A 17,500-nucleotide genomic window follows, 5' to 3' on the forward strand; every position below is an offset into this window, starting at 1 on the left:
TCTCAATTTCACAAAAGTAGCTGCGCTGTTGTCAAAATGATAAACGAGAGAATAAAAAGAGAGAGAGACATAAAAAGAAGTGAGAGAGAGAAAAGTCAGAGAAGAACAAGGTTTAGAGGGAGGAGGGTGGAGCCAGCTGACCTGAACGTGACAGCAGCAGCTGGATGTTTCTATATCAGACAGAAGACTTCTGATAACACGTTAATCACCACAGCCATTTTAAATCCAACATGAATCCGTGATAAAGCGGTAGACCTTTCAGCCCAGTTTGACTTTTTCTTCATAATCCGTCATAAAACTGAATCAAAGCCTCTAAAATTACTTTACTAGTTTTAATCTTTTAATTTGTGAAATAATGCAGCGTGCTTATGGGAAAGTAACAGTAATCTAATTACTCTTTTTGCAATAGTATTCCCTTACATTACTCGTTACTTGAAAAAAGTAATCGGATTACAGTAACATTACTTGTAACGAGTTACTGCCCATCTCTGACTACCAGTATAGTCTCATGTGCTTCACAGAGAAGGACACTGCAGCCTCACACTACCTGGATCTCAGCTGTTTTTGACTCAACACTTATTGTATTCACACATGTAGCTCACTGTTCTACAGGCTGTGCACATTATTAAAGCGAGGCAAAGAGAACTCAGTGTTCATTTCAGCAACGAGGCCTTACTTCCTACAGGAAGACGCCCAAACTGATAATCATCTTCTGCAAATCTGCTTTTGTGCTGTGGATATTAAATGTTCAATAGTGATTTCTTTCTTGCTCTTAGTTACAATTTTGGTATAACATTTTGTAAAATATAAATAAATAAAAGTGTCGAAGCTGTTTATGCATTTGTGGTCTTGAGTGGTCAGTTCATATATTTAAAGTCTGATGAGTGTTTGTGAGAATTGTCCTATGTTATCTTATCTTGTTTTATATCTGGCTTGTCGTTAGGATTACTCCAGACAACTGAGAACTGAACATGTAATAAAACTGGATTTTTTTTTGTGTCTGTTGCAACCTTGTGTTGTTAGTCATCGTATGAAATGTTCCATCCATTCATCCCCAATCATCCAGATCTACTTAATTTGGGGGAACACTGATGCATTCCAAGTCCATCCAAGAAAAACTAATTTCTTAAGGGTAGGGACACAGATCAGCCAGTAAACAGGCAGCTTTGCTTTCATGCTCAGCTGTGTCTTCACCCCATCCTTCAGTCAGCCACCCTCCACCTCCCTCACTTCTGAACAAGACCCTGAGATAGTTATTCAATTCAATTCAATTCAATTCAATTCAATGACGTTGTATTTATGCAGCACCAAATTACAACAACAGTTGTCTCAAGGTGCTTTATATTGTAAGGTAGATCGTACAATAATACATACAGAGAAAAGCCCAACAATCATATGAGCCCCTATGAGCAGCACTTTGGCGACAGTGGGAAGGAAAAACTCCCTTTTAACAGGAAGAAACCTCCAACAGAACCAGGCTCAGGGAGGGGCGGGGCCATCTGCTGTGATTGGTTGGGATGAGAGAAGGAAGACAGGATAAAGACATGCTGTGGAAGAGAGACAGAGGTTAATAACAAGTGTGATTCCATTTACAGTTTGCTCCTCAATTAGGGTCAGCTACACATCCCTGAACGGCAGTTTGCACTCCACCCTCGGAGAACCAAGACCTAAGACTTGAAGGTGCTAATGCTCAGTGATTGGTTGTAAACCAAGTATGAAGCAAAGAGATAAAGCCATCACAACCAGATCATCTTCAGCAACCACAGACAAGCAGAGATACACTGAAAAGAAGGGATTGGCCATCTCTTGGATTTATGTAAGCATCTTGCGTGTATTCAGCACCGTTGCTGAAAATCATGCAGTTAATAAAGCTGGGTTAATGGGTGATTATAAATTTCCTGTGAATGTGAGTGCAAATGGTTGTTTGTCTCTGTGTGATAGACTGCTGAGCTGTCCAGCTGTCACTTCAGGGTTACGCCCCTACAACCAGGATAAAGATAGGAGGTAGTTGTTGTAGATCCATTTAACTTTTATGTTAACCAGACTCTAGACTTTGTTGAACATTATGTAATATGAAGATAACATGTAGTATTTCAGTGACCAAGTAGTACTGGGGTAAAAGCTATTGAACAGTTTGGGAATAAAATGCCAAAATTGTGAAGGATTAAAATATTCCAAGAGCTCACCTTACTTCATCTAAACATGTTTCAATCACGTTTCATCAACACAAAGTGCACAGGTTTATTGAATATGAATAAGCTGTGTTGATTTAACTAAGATCTGAGCAAATGCAAACAGCTGAGCGAGAGGGGCTGTTATTGTGTGTGTATATGGATAATAGCAAACAATGAAATACATTTCTTGCATGCAGAAATGAATTTTGTTTGCTCAAATTAAACTTTTCTACGATCAAAATATTTTTCTCCCCAAAATGCAACATGTGCGCTTGCAATTTTTTTAACGTGCGCTCAGACTAGAGGCACAGATGAAGTACGTCACTCATAGAGCATTAAGATGAGGTATAATAGTACAAATGATGAAATTTAGTGTGCCTGTTTATCTCAGGTTATTGTAAACAACTATATTAACTGCTAACATGTTAATATCCTTACTTTGCGGAATGTGTAAGACACATTTTTAATGGTTTTTTGCTTGTTTAAGGGATTAGCTAAAGGGGTTCTAGGATATTTTTCCACTTGCTTTATTGAGTTTGAGAATCACACAAATATCTAATAGGATAACAATGATAGCAGGAAGTTGTGACATTTATCCAAAACCCACTGTGACACCATTGTTGTGTCATCTGTATTATGTGAAAATGGTCTGTAAAGACAGCATGTTTCCTAGCAGAGTTATACATATCAACATAGTTATAAATTACATTTTGTTAAATAAACACTACTTTTTTTTTAAATGAAATTATTGACGAAATATAACTGGACAGACAGAAGGTCGACAGACCTGATGATATTTTTGGCACATGGCAGTGTCGACCTCTCGCTTTTCTTCTGAGTAAGATTTTATTTACTTGTAATTAAATCAATAATTTTTAACTTTTTGTAATTTCTTGTTTTGCTTTCTAAATTTCAGATCCTGGCCTTTACCTGCTTCTTATACTGATGTGGCGTATGTGGTACTGCTGAGCTTGCATGTGGTATGTGAACTGTCATACTTTTTCAAAAGAAAACTGTTTTACGAGTTTTCTTTACTGACCCACCCCTTTTATTTCTTCTCCAGATCTGAATGTGGCAGTGAAAAGGTTGCAGTGCAAAGACCTCAACTAGGGGCCAGTTACTTAAACATAGATTAAAACAGTGGTTCCCAAACTTTTTTTGCTGGGCCCCCCTTGTTTTATAAGAAAAATGTTCGCCCCCCCCCTCGCGCGCGCACGCACGAACACATCCTCCAACCACACACACCCATATTTTGCTCCATTGCGGTTTATTTCACACCTCAAACCTTTAGTAAACAATTAAGCAAATACAAGTAATCTGCAATAAATTACAGGTAGTAAGAAATTAAACTACTAACTCTTTTACGCTACATCCACACCTACACAGGTATTTTTGAAAACGCAGCTGTTTTGTTCACATGTAAACGGCGTTTCGAATCACCGAGAATGGAGATTTTTTAAAACTCCTTTTTTGCGTTTACGTGTGGACGAGGAATACAGAGTTTGTCATGCAACATCAAAGGTATGTGCCTTTTTTCACGTCACGCTGTGTGCACGTTATTGTTTACATGAGATGAATTGCAGACAGAGACGAAATACTGTTAATCTGACTATCTGCAGGTTTTACACGCTTACATATACACGCAGTTACTGTCCCTCCATTTACAAAGGCAGAGGCGTCACAGTGTAATTATTTTACATGTAGTTGTTTTTTTTCCTGTGTAATAATATTCAACATTGCTATCAATACATTTTTCAAAAAATCCCTCTGCAAAATGGGTTCAAAAACATAAACAGGTGTGGGATCCTGTTTGTCTGTGATTTGAATGGGGGAACAAATCGTGGCAGGATCAGCCTGATGTTATTTGTATCCCGCTGTAACTTTACTGTATAAAGAGCAAACATCTCCAAAATGTCAGGAGTAGTTAGTCATTACAACAAGTGTTTGTGAACTACAAATCAAGAATGTGGGATCCTGTTTGTCCGTGATGTAAACAGCCCAGCGCTGCTCCCAACGAAGGGAAAACCAATCCTGCAGGGAGACCTACCTCGGCACTTGTGCAGGTGAAGCCAAAGGGAAGATTTGCTTCACCATATTTTCTAGTCTTTGGCTTAGAATGAAGTTGGTTTGGAAACATATTCAGCGATGCTTCATCTCCTGCTTTGCCTTTGTGTGGGCGCCCCGTGCTAGCAGTGTCCAAGCGTTGTTTTTTTCCCTTTTCATGACGCGCCCCCCCTGCAATGGCTCTGCGCCCCCCCTAGGGGGCGGGCCCCACACTTTGGGAACGTCTGGATTAAAACATCCAGATTATGGGCACTGGCGCCCGTATCCTTGCCCATATATTAGTTGTCCATGCACATTCAAGTCATGCACTCAGGTCCTGTTTTTGTAGGGTTCGTAACAGAGAGAAATCACAGCAAACATTGTCACTGGCCACATTCAGCTGCCATGTTTGTGGATTCTCTGAAGTTACCTCTGAAAAGGAGTATTTTACTCACATAAATTTGCATCTGAAAGCAAACAGTCCCATGCGTGTTCAAGGGTTGTACATTTAGGACAAACATCTATGGAACATTCAAATCACATAAAAATAGATCTTGGTTATTCTTACAGTGACTTTAAAGGTGGAATAGTAGCAATAAGAGACAGTTTTAAAAGGCCAGCTCCTGAAGGGGAACATGAAGACAGTGAAGTATTTGACGAAGGTCAGGTGGAAGTGCAAGATTTGTCTCAGACAGGGATCTCTAAAAGTGATGAGAGGATGATGGAAGAGAAATTTGCAGTGATGTTGCTTAAGCTGGAAAATGTACTCCATGTTGCAAGCAGTGCAGTGGATGAGTTTTTGCAGGACTTGCACTTCTTGATGAGTTCTGCATCCTTGACTGCAATAAATGCCATAGTTACCGATTTTTGTACAAAGCAGTCATATTAATCTTAATGTGAAAGAAATTGAGGATTTGGCCTCTGCAGTCTGCATCTCTAACCCGCTGACAAAAACACTCGGAAATATGGGTACTCTTGGGACTGCTTTTAAGCGGAAACAGTACTTCAGCAAAAGGTTCCATGTAGTTGAACCAATTGAATATATTTTGGATAAGGAGAGCAACCATACCGACCAATATATACCATTACTGCAGGCCCTACAACACCAGTATAGTCGATGACATAGTAGAAAACTACAATGCTCAATCCAAGGAAACTGAAAGAGACTTTTTTAAACAAAATCAGTTCCTGTCTGCTGATGAATTGAGAATTACCGTGATGCTTTACATTGATGAGTTTGAAGTATGCAACCCTCTTGCTACTTCAAAAAAGAAACACAAACTTTGTGCAGTGTACTGCGCAAAGTTTGTGTACAATATTAAGCAAGTTATCCCAAGACCAACACTCCTCTTTGTCGCCCATCTACTTGGCAATACTGTGTAAAAGCAGCTACGTCAAATATGGGTAAAGTGAAAAAGTGCTTGAACCTCTTTCGTGTGATTTGGCTGTCTTGGAGGAGCCTGGGGTATTTGTCCCACAGACTGGAAAAAATATAAAAGTACAGTGTGTAGCTGCAGACAATCTAGGTGCTCGTGGGATTGCAGGTTTTGTGGCGAGCTTTTCAGGAGCGTATGTTTGTCGATTTTGCACAGGACGCTTCAGCGACTTTCAGACCAAACTGGTACTTTCTGGAGAGTTTAGTCTTCGATCCAAAGAGCTGCACAAACAACATGTCAAACATGCAGTAGAGAGTGGAAAACATGGTGTTGGAGTAAAAAGGCCGTGTGTGCTGACGGAAAATCTTTCTCATTTTCATGTGTCAACTGGATATCCACCTGACATACTCCACAATCCTTTGGAAGGTGTTGTTCCAGTGGAGCTTGCACAGTGTCTGGGTATGTTCATATCCAAAAAATACATCACTTTAGACTCTTTAAAGAAAGTGATTGTCAGTTTTCCCTATAAGGGAAAAGATAAAACGAACCGTCCACATATTGTTCCACGAACCTTTTTAAGAAAAAATTCAATAGGTGGCAATGCAGCTGAAAACTGGACTCTGTTAAGACTGCTGCCCTTCTTGATTGGAGGTGTTATACCTGATGGTGATCCAGTGTGGGAAATCATTTTGGGTTTAAAGGAGATAGTGGAACTTGCTGTTGCCCAGATCCATACAGAAGAATCAATTGGATATCTTCAGTTCAAAATTTCTGATTACAGAGAGAAATATCAAGAAGCATTTCCCAGCAAAAACCTCCTGCCAAAGCGCCACTACTTGGAACATTACCCTCATACCAAGTGTTTTAAGAATGTTGCTCTAACACTGTCAAGGAAACATCAACTGCTGATTGCCTATCACTTACACTCATTACATCCACAGAAAGCTGGAGTTGAAGTGCATCAAGAGTTGTTCTTGAGGTTCTGAAAGATGACATTTCTCTGCCTATCAAACAGATGTATCCTGACATGACAGAAGTAAACATGACATGAAGTGCAGACTATAGAGGGATCATAACTTCTTCCAGGTAAGAAGTTATGAGCTGCAGTCTGTCTGGGTCAGATATAAACCAAGTTTAGGTGGAGTTTATTTTCGTTATTCTGAGTTACTTTTGATAGAAGTAACTAGTAATGTAACTAAGTTACTAATTTAAAGTAACTTAGTTACATTACTAGTAATGTAACTAAGTTACTAATTTAAAGTAACTTACCCAACACTGATAATGAGATAGTTATCAAAGAGAAGATGGCGGACTATTCAGTGTGACTGAGGTTTGAAACTGATAATTGATGAATCTTTATAAATAACAATAAAAGCTGTAATGGCTCCAGTAGCCAGTAGTATGTATATGTGTACGTATAGTGTATATATAAATATATTTACAGTACAGTATGTTTGTTGACATGTTTTTAGGTGGATTACTACTGCTCCACTTGTTCCGAGGTTTCTTGCACAACTTGACCAACACACCGACCAGCTCATAAAGGTCTTCAAGAAAAAAGGAGGCGCTACAGGGAGGAAAATTAGACACATTTTGGCCCCAGCCATACAGGTGCGTTTTTCTGTTCGTAGCAAAATGTTATGGCGTTATAAGATCACTTTCACATTTAAACAGCCAGCTGTAAGTTCAATTTTGGAATGCAAAAAAAGATGCTGTATTAGTTTGTCTTTCCCTCCGTGGCTTAATATGGACATATATAATGTGGTGGAAACCCTGCCCACAGGTTAACTATTTATGTCCATGTGATCATTAATTGGTCTTGTGTACATGACTATCTCTGCAGTGGATATGTCATTCATTTTGCATATAATGTGTCATCCTAAAGTATTTCTGTTTTCTCTTTCTGTACCTCTGTCACTCTCTCCAGAATGAAGCTACTGAAAAGAGGAGGGAGTGTGTCCTCAGGGCACTACCTCTTTACCTGAATGAAGCATCCTCTTCAAAGAATACCTGGTTGGTAATTTTAGTGTAGCTTTTATCTGTATTAAACCAAATCTTGAATAACTAATGTTGTCACATTGTTATAATTTGCATGGAATCTGTCTAAAAGATTATTCAAAGTATTGAGATTTAAAGGGTTTCATTGAGAGAGGATGCAGGATGAATGTGTATTTTGTCGCCTTTTAAAAACAAACAATTCTTTCCATGTTAAAATGTTTGCCACTTGTTTTTTCCCTATAGAGTGGTAAAATAAATGCTGACAGTGGCAAGTGTTAAATGAGTTCTGTTATGCTGCTGCAAAAAACTGAAAACTGGCAAACTGTTTTATTGTCAGACCATAATGTTTGCATGTTTTATTAAAGTTTTATTTGGGATGGTGATATCATTTTGGGAATATTAGTAGACTATTTGTTTTATTTTTATTATTATTATTATTATTATTATTATTATTATTATTATTATTATTATTATTATTATTATTATTATTACTTTTTTTTTTTAATCTAACCTAGTGACTGGAACCTGTTTATTCTGTTCTTCACAAACATGTCATGGGATGCTGTCCAGGATTGTGGCTGTTAAGTGAACAGTTCATTTTGCATTGTTAAAGGTTTTGTGGTCAACCTATTATGTGATCTTAAATGTTTTCTTCTGTTTCTGGCAGAGACATTTAATTTAAAATCATTATCTTTATGCTGCATCTGTGTGCATGCTATTAGTTACTAACCTTAATGGGCTGATACTGTGTGGTGCAGCTGCTGTTTTCTTAAAGAAATGTTCAGTGAATGTCTTGGCAATAAAGAAAATAAGAGAAAAAAGTGGCTTGTACTAAATTCATTTGTGTGGAACCTGCTGACAAAATAGATTTATGTCAAACTAATTAGTAAAACACAAGTTTGCTGAAATTATAATATTTTAATTAATCTAACTTAAATTTAACATTTAAATACCACAAACAAGAAATGTGTTCACAAAACAAATCTAACCTGTAAATACATAATTCATGTCCATACAACATAACTTGATTTAGGTAAATATCTTAAATATCACTTGTTAATTAATCCCAAGTAGTTTTATAAAATCACTTCAAAAGGATTGTGTTACTTTAATGAAAGTTTATTAAATTAGACGACCTAAAGACTTTTGCTTTAAACTAACACAATAAAATTTCATGGATCCTGTTGACAAAATAATTTTAATTAAAGTCAACGTTTCATTTTTTTGAGTGTGGTTTAGCCAGAGACAGCAGGGTGAGAGTCCAGGAAGAAGAGCGTGATCCCTGTGAAAGATTAACGTAAACAAACCGGTCATAGTTTGTACTTTTCAAGCCTGAAGTTTCTGCACATAATCCCAGTTTTTGTTGGAAATCTGTCCAAAGCTTTTAAATATCCAAGAAAACCAGCACAAGGATAACGTTCTGACATGACACTAGTAAAATAAGTAGTTTAGTGTTTATTCAGATACTCGGGAATGATCTGGAAACTCGGTTATTCAAAGGCCTCTGTGCCTGTTTCAGAGTGACGCTGCCCTCCAGTCCTCGCAGACCCTGTTTCTGTTTGTCTTGGTCTTCCTTCCTCTCGTTTCCACGTTGGTGCGCATGTGTGTGGGTCCTTTTGGGCTTTTCCAGAGACCTGACAGAAACCATATACCGACGTTTTGCTGGTGAAAGTCCAATTGCTGATTTTAGTTGCTCCCTTCTTTTGAATGTGTGTGTTTTGTACATCTGGTTACTTCTGAGACCAAATCATGCAGAAGCACCGGTGCTTCCTTTGGTTAGCCTCTGATACTGAATTGCTTGTGGCTGTTTGGATGACTTTATCATTGCTGGCAATTCTAGTGACCATTGAGACTGTAGATAAAAATCTAGTTGAGACAAATGTCCCTTTGTTGACATTCAGAGAGCTGGGCAGGAAGTGGTGATGAATAATAAACGTAAACAATCCAAATCCATCAGAAGTTATTACTGTCTGTGGTTGTTTACGTACAATGTAAATAAGCAGAACCACTTTGTGTCACAGTTCAGAGGCAAGAACACGTCTCTGTTTGCTGTTTGCTAATACGAAAAATATTGCTACTACTACTAACACTAATAACAAAAGCTTTGTATGAGGTTACTGCGAGCTCTGAAGTCCCAACGAAGCGAGCTAAAGCTAACGGTACACAGAGATATGATGAGGAGCATCAACAGAGGTCATCTAAGCTCACAGCAGACAGAGCGGTGGGAAAGCTTATTCATGATTATGTTTGGAATCATTGCCCGAGTGCGCTCGAGCCTATTATAACCAATACAAAAACATGAATATTCAATGTGAACCTTTCCTTGGATGGCTCACAGGACGTACTGGCTGATTGTGATACACGGCAGCTGACAATTAGTCCATTTCAGAGGACCATAACCTGAAGTTTGTGCCGCGGCCTCAGACACAGCAGTAATTGGACATTACTCCTGTAAGGCTAAAAGCTTCTCTGCCGCTCGTCGTGCTGACGTCTTTCTTCTTTCTCACATCACATTCTTCTCCATTTCTCTGTGCTCCAGCAGCACTTCTTTAATTGTAACGACCTTTCTAGCAGTGTTAAAAGCAGTTCATAGACAACCGGGCATCACTTTAAGCAACATAAAAAGAACCTTTTACAGCCTGTGCTGTGCTGCTGTGAGTGAAGTGGTCACAGTTTGTGCCCACTGAGCCTTTTTACCCTCTTCAGGGTGAAATATATTGTATTTGTAATTTCATGCATTTGTGTGTGAGTAAAACAGTCATATCATCATTACAGTCTTTTGTCTTTAGTGACAGATGCTACTGTTTATCTCTATTAATAATCTAAGGCTCCTATAACAACTTGGCAGTTGCTTTGTGTTATCACCATTAAAGCCAAGCTTTAATTTTTAATGAGGAGCAAATAACCTCTCATAGTTTCCCTGTTACTAATGACTATGGGGTTGAATTCCACTAATTCCAGTCAGGCATAATCAGCTCCCATCATTGCCTTAGGTAGTTTGGATTAGTTTGCTGGACCAGGGATCCATCATTAGTTAATCCCATTGTCTTGGATGAGTCCATACTATGTGGAGTGGAATGAAGGAAATAACATCTTTAGACGATTTCAGCGAACGAGCTGCTCAAAGCACCGTCAACATGAAGTGATGAGGAGGGCTGGCTCTGTGGTTACCTGCACACTCTGGTCACTAACTGTTACTGGGCAGCCGTGGAGCTCCTTCTCAAACAGACTGACTCAGCTCATTATTAGCTCTATTATAGCTTTTCAAACCTCTTTCTTTGACTCAGCTGTGGCTGATTTTTGGAGCATTTTGTGGGCCCCTGTGAGTGTCGTCCCGAGCCGGGTGCAGCCTCATTTGCTTGCTGTGAGTTTGTTCAGACTCTTTGACCTCAGCCTGAGGTAAATGGACTGAATCATTATTAACCTTTATTAATCCCAGAGCAAGTTATGTATATGACGGGTTCTTATAGAGCATGTTTCTACTCCACCTGAGCATTCGAAGGATCTTATAAAAGATATTTCATTCATACAAGTATTTTCTTTCTGTGCTTTCCGTTAAACATTCACACACATCCACACTCCAGTGTATGCATCATATTAGATATGCAGTGTTGGGAAGGTTACTTTTAAAATGTATCCCATTACAGATTACAGATTACATGCCCCAAAATGTATTCTGTAACGTATTCCGTTACGTTACTCAATGAGAGTAACGTATTCTGAATACTTTGGATTACTTAATATATTATCATGCTGTTTACAACTACATGAATGTACTATTGCTGTGATTTATTACTGTTACTGAAGGTCCGCGGCTCCGAACCGTAGTAAAGGGACCTCTGGCTAATACGGTGGGTTCTGTGTCGGCTCGTAGCCGAAAACTAGCTTTACTTTGTTGTCTGGGTCAACTTTGCTAGCAGAGACAGAGAGAGGCGTTGAAAGGCTGCTCCAACAGAACTTATTGTTTCAGAGGAAAACACGAACACGGTGTACAGTCGAGTCTTAATAGCTTACTTACAGCTGGGCTCGTCAGGCTCTCTTCTTGGCTGCAGTGGTTATTATTATATTTACATGCTTCCAGCTCCCGTTTCTGCTCGATGACAGCTCGTACTTTTCCTTTTTCTCCCTCCCTCGCTCACAGACACATAACGGGTATGGCAGTCCATTCTCCCTGCAGCACGGACTACACTGCCCATGATGCTACATTCTTTAGAGCTATACCTGTAGCATTCTGCCTGTTAGCTTAGCACAACAACAACAACAAGGCCTCTCTCACCCAGGAAACACGCAAAGAGAGAGTGTTACCCTGTAACCATGGCAACCGTAACGCTGCCTGGAACAACAGAACGTAGCTGTCAAACAAAACCCAAACAGTCCTGACCCGCCACAATATGAAACAGGGAAGTACCGCCGTGTAATCCATTTATTTCAACAAAGTAACTGTATTCTAAATACCACCTTTTTAAACGGTAACTGTAACGGAATACAGTTACTCATATTTTGTATTTTAAATACGTAACGGCGGTACATGTACTCCGTTACTCCCCAACACTGTAGATATGCAGACTGGAGCAGCCGGGGAACAAACCCCCAAACTTCTAATCAGTAGCTGACCTGCTCGACAGTTACTCAGCAGGTAGGACGCGCTCGCTGGTTCACCCACAGTGACTCATGAGCTAAGCTGTTTTTTTCAGCCATGTTGGATGACGGTTGTTGGAGACGTTCTCACTGAATGTTATATGTGAGTGATGCCCACACGTCTACGACTTTTTAGTATATACTATAGAACTGCCAAATCTGTCACTGTGTAATAGAAAATATGTAACAAATATAAAACATAACATTCTAGCGCAGGTTAAATTACTTTCCCCAAAGCTTCCATTGACCAGTCAAAGGGCTCTAATGAATGTTTCATTTTGAGAAGCTTCACAGGAGCAGCCGTCACCACACAGATTTCAAAAGCTTCATAAAGTAAGAAAATACTATACACCATAGAGTCTCTTATGTTTTAGTCTTTGTTCCAATAACACAAAAACAGAGATGTGCGTTCTCAGAACGTGTCCAAACAGAAACTGTGTCAAACTTCTGAAAGAAGCAGCAGTTTGATTGCAGACCTGCACCTGTGTCATGACTGATTCTGCACAATTATGTGCGGTGCTGGTATAAAGTGATCACTGAGTCATACCACACATCTGGGGGAGTCCAATACCTGCTTATTTAATAAAAAAACATCTCAGATATTTATACGATGGTCGTCTAATCTCCTGTCCAATCTGTTCCCTGAATGCCATCTCATTCACAGCTAGTGACGCAGCCTCACTGTAGCACATCACTCACAGTGATGAGCTCTCTAGTTTATGCTGTTTTCAGTTTCACAGTCGAGGAGCAGTCCCTGAAAACCTGTCATCATGTCTCTGCAGCTGCTATACACAAAACAGACTAATGATGAAGACGATAGACAAATCGGTGAAATCAATTAAATTTAAAGGACTGACTGAGGCACACACAACTTCCCAGTTAGCTGCTGTGTCAGTGTGACTGGGCCCAGTCAGCAGCCTGCTGATGGAAGCAGAATCAGGCCAAACCGGGACAGAGACGAAGGAGGAAGTGGAGGAAGTGGAGAGCGCTTTAATTACTACATTCCACACTCCAACCCCTGCATCTGCTCTTTGTTCTCATCAAACACAAAAATCTTCGTCGCCAAACATAATGAAGCCATTTTGAAACACTCTGGCGTGTGTGCAAGAAGCGAGGCTGCTGACGAACCTCCTCGACTCTACATTTCCACTGATCTAAGCTGGTTATCATTGATCTTTCCTGCTCCGATTAGATTGGTATCGATGTGCCAGTAGCACAGATGGCCACACCTACAGCCAGGGTCATGCTTCAGAACCTAAAATTGAATCGAAATACGAATACATTTTTTATGATCAAACAGCATGGAGGTTTGGAGCCGAGCAGCGAGTTGCAGAGAATATCCAGTTAGCATTAGGAATGAGAGCTTACTGCCAGCAGTTAGTCTGCACTACAGCACTCACGAACAGTCACGGACAAGCGTTTGGATGTTCACCACCCAAACACTGCAACACACCCGACTGAGGGTTTGATCCCAGGCAAAAAGAAGACATTACAGTATATTTCAAGTGTCTCTGAATAAATAACAACTGCTCTTCCATGTTTTCAGTGCTCTTCTTCACCCAAACTCTCAAGTTCCTCCCTTTAAACAACCCGCCTGTCTGCTGATAAACAACATAGTGAGGGGGAATATGTACAAGCTAATCTTTTTGAGGAAAAGGCCAATATAACTAGCTGTAAATAATATTTTGTTGAAGCTATTGCTAAATAATAGATACCCGAGTCTTTACTGGGATATTTTCACCCCAACAAGCTTGGCAGGGCTGAAGCACCCACTTCTTTTTTATGTTGCTGAGGCGATGGGGGCGGGGTGGGGTCGAGAAGTGAAAACAAGAGAGAAAAAAGGTGGATGGATAGATAGGTAGCTAGATAAAGAGAAAGAGGCAAAGAGTGTGCAGTGGTGTGGCGGATGCAGGCAGAATTAAAGAGGCTTTTTTGTGGCGTTTAATATCCATTCATTGGCTGGACTGCTGACACAGTGAGAGCACTGCGTTCACGATTTATAGCCACTTCTAATGGGCATGCCCAGAACCAAAGGACTGCAGTCAGCACATTCTCCCCCTGTGCACACACAGACACACTGGCAAAGACAGCCAGCTGCACACACACACAAACACACACACACACACACACACACACACACACACACACACACTGTGGTAGCCGTGCAATAGATTGTATCAGTTAACTCACTAATCCTGGAACATACAGATCATTTGACTCAGTGTAACAGACACACAGGCACACTGACCTGGCCAAGTGGGGGTCTCCATGTACGTCCAAATGGTCAGAGAGAAGAGGCGTTCGCTGCCCTGTTAGATAAGCAGAAAAACAGAGAACAGGCTTAGCCATAGCAACACAGTTCAACACATCGTGTAGCAAACATACACGTGCACAAACACGACTCACAAGGCTGATGTCTAATGTCAGACGGTTCAACACGTCAGCACAGCTACAGCAGCAGTGTGTGTGTGTGTGTGTGTGTGTGTGTGTGTGTGTTGGTGTGTTCAACATTACACAAACAAAAATACGCAAACACACATCAGATGGTAACTTAGTATACCTGAGTATACTGGACAAGTATTCACACAGTACGAGACAGTGTCCTGTGTTTTTATACTGACTGGGATGGATTCAGCTGGGTTAAGTATTCCCAGAGCTCGCTGTTTTAGTTTTCTCTAAAACTTCTCAGTTTTACAGTTTTTCTTCTCCTTGTTGTGGCAGAACTGTTACGTTCATTGAAGAATGGGATCGTGGCGCCTGCGGTGAGACCTAGAGAGTCGAGGGAGCTTGAGCTGTCTCTTGTCTGTTGTAATGGGCAATGTTCAGTCGCTACCAAATAAAATGGAGGAGCCAGGAGTCAGAGGGAATGTTGGGAATGTAGCTTGATGTGCTTCACAGAATCAGGGATGCACCAGGAAATTCCCGATGACAATGCATCTGTGGAAAGCTTGCTCACTGTTCGGGCTGACAGCGCTGCGAATGGAAAGTAGAAAGGAGGGGGCAGGCTTGATGCTTTTGTTAACAACCGGTGGTGTAGCTCTGCTGACATAACAATCAAAGAACACATTTGTTGTCTGCACACTGGATTGTGCGCTGTTGGCTGTGTTATTTGCCCCTGTGATCTTGGTGGTTGTCTGTGTTCCTCCCTCTGCTAACTCCACAGCTGCATGTGACCTTCTCCACTCTGCCCGGTTACAAACCATGTCACCTTGGACACAACGGTGCCAACAGTACGTGGTCTGTCCCACCAGGGGGAGAGAACTTTAGACCTACTGCATGCTAATGTCAAGGACACACAGTTCCTCCTACCTCCCCACTGGGTAGGTCAGGTCACAGCCTGATTCACCTCACCCCGCTACGTGTCTATTGTGAAGGGGGAGCCTGTGAACATTAGGAGATGGTCAGAGGAGGCCTTGGCAGAACTACTGGGCTGGGACACACTCAGGACATGAGTGGGCTTACTGAGTGTATCACCGATTACATAACCTTCTGCACCAACTCCATTGTTCCAGTTCGGACTGTCCATGGTTACTAAAATAATAACCTATGGGTGACTAATGACATCATAGGGCCTTAAGAGGGGGCAATAGAGAGTTTTGAGAGAAAGCTAGAGAGGAAACTCCAGCAGAGCAGCATGAGAGAGGTGTGCAGGGGCATGAAGACCATCACTGGATTCACTAACAGCAGGGGAGTTGGGGGCAGACCAAACAAGTTGAATGTGTTTTTCAACAGATCCAACACTGCAGGTAATGCTCACTCCCCCTATTAACTTACCTGTAGTCAGCCTCCGATCCACAGCTACTCCACTGCCTCCTGTGAAAGTCCTGAAACCCCTCCCTCATTTGTCACTTTCACTCACGGCCAGGTTCAAAGACAAATGAAGACGATGCCACTCAGGCAAGTCTGCCCCCAGTTTTGTGGAGTCTTTCAGAAATTGTTCTGCCTGGGTCTACAGAGGGCCCAAGTGCTGTGGAAGACATCATGCCTCGTCCCTGTACCAAAGACACCACGTCCCGGTGGCTCCCAGGATTACAGACCTGGGGCACTGACTTCCCACGTCATGAAGACCCTGGAAAGACTCATCATTAGATTCGACCTATAGCCACATCAGAGTCTCCTTCACTTTGCTTGTGAGTGCTACTGTAGAGTTGAGGACACCATCAACCATCATTTGCCTTCTCAATCATCTACGCCCGTCTGGACCAGCCGGCGAGCACTGCGAGGGTCATGATCTTTTACTTTTCCAGTGCATTCAGCACCATCAGGCCGACCCTCCTGGGTGATGAGCTAACAGCGATGCAGGTGGATGCTTCTCTGGTGTCCTGGATTGTTGATTGCCTGACAGGAAGACCACAATATGCGGGTCTTCAACATTGTGTGTCTGACAAGGTGATCAGCAACACAAGGGACCGTCCTCTCCCCCTTCCTCTTCACCCTCTATACCACAGACTTCACCCACTGCACAGAGACCTCCATCTTCAGAGGTTTTCTGATGACTCTGATGTTGGATGCATCAGTAAGGGCTATGAGATGTAGTACAGGCTGTGGCCGACTCCTTTGTCAAGCGATTCGAGCAGAATTATCTGCAGCTCAATGTGGCAAAGACCAAGGAAGTGATTGTAGACTTTATAGGAATCAAGGAACCTGCGACCCCTGTTTTAATTCAGGGAGTCGATGTGGTTGTTGTGGAGGAGCATAAATACCTCGGAGTACACAGTAAACTGAACTGGACTGGACTTTCTTAAGGTAGTATCAGAGGCATCGAAATGCACCAAAGAAGACATGGATGAAACAAATCCAGGATGATTTGAAGGCCCTTCGACTTGACCTTGAGCAGGCAAGACCCATCGCCTTAGATCGAAAAGCGTGGAAGATAATCGTTGGTCAAGCAAGAGAACCTGCGGCACCTACAGCAGCGTACTGGTTGCGCGGCAGACCACCGCCGCTGGTCGCCCGCTAAGGACAAGAAGAAGAAGAAGAAATATCAGAGACGCAGATTTGTCCAAGATAAGGACAATGCTGGACAATACCCCCCCTTCCTGACATGCATGCTAGCCTCAGGAAAACCTTCAGTGAGAGACTGAGATTCCCCAACTGTCCCACTGAATGACACAGGAAATCATTCCCGCCTGTGGGAATGATTTTGGAATTTCTCTCAGCAATAACAAAGTTTTATGTTTGATAACATGGGCACCTCAATTTCAACCATATATATTTAGTTTGTGTTATATACTGCATTATTTACAACTGAGTTGTTTGTATATATGAGAG

General features: G+C 41.4%; 1 protein-coding gene across 2 annotated transcripts in view; it reads right to left on the reverse strand.

Moving 5' to 3' along the window:
- Positions 1-17,500, reverse strand: part of rbfox3a (RNA binding fox-1 homolog 3a) — a 497,652-nt gene that overhangs the window by 303,729 nt on the left and 176,423 nt on the right. For both annotated transcript variants that reach the window (XM_087837000.1, XM_087836998.1), the window contains exon 3: positions 14,478-14,538. In XM_087837000.1, the coding sequence (XP_087693126.1) occupies positions 14,478-14,499 (22 nt within the window). In that variant the 5' untranslated portion in view covers positions 14,500-14,538. The remainder of the gene's footprint in view (positions 1-14,477; positions 14,539-17,500) is intronic.

This window comes from Neolamprologus brichardi, unplaced genomic scaffold (genome assembly GCF_056152115.1).
Source record: "Neolamprologus brichardi isolate AB-2024 unplaced genomic scaffold, ASM5615211v1 NODE_ptg000038l+_length_1369362_cov_1, whole genome shotgun sequence".
NCBI classification, from domain to species: domain Eukaryota; kingdom Metazoa; phylum Chordata; class Actinopteri; order Cichliformes; family Cichlidae; genus Neolamprologus; species Neolamprologus brichardi.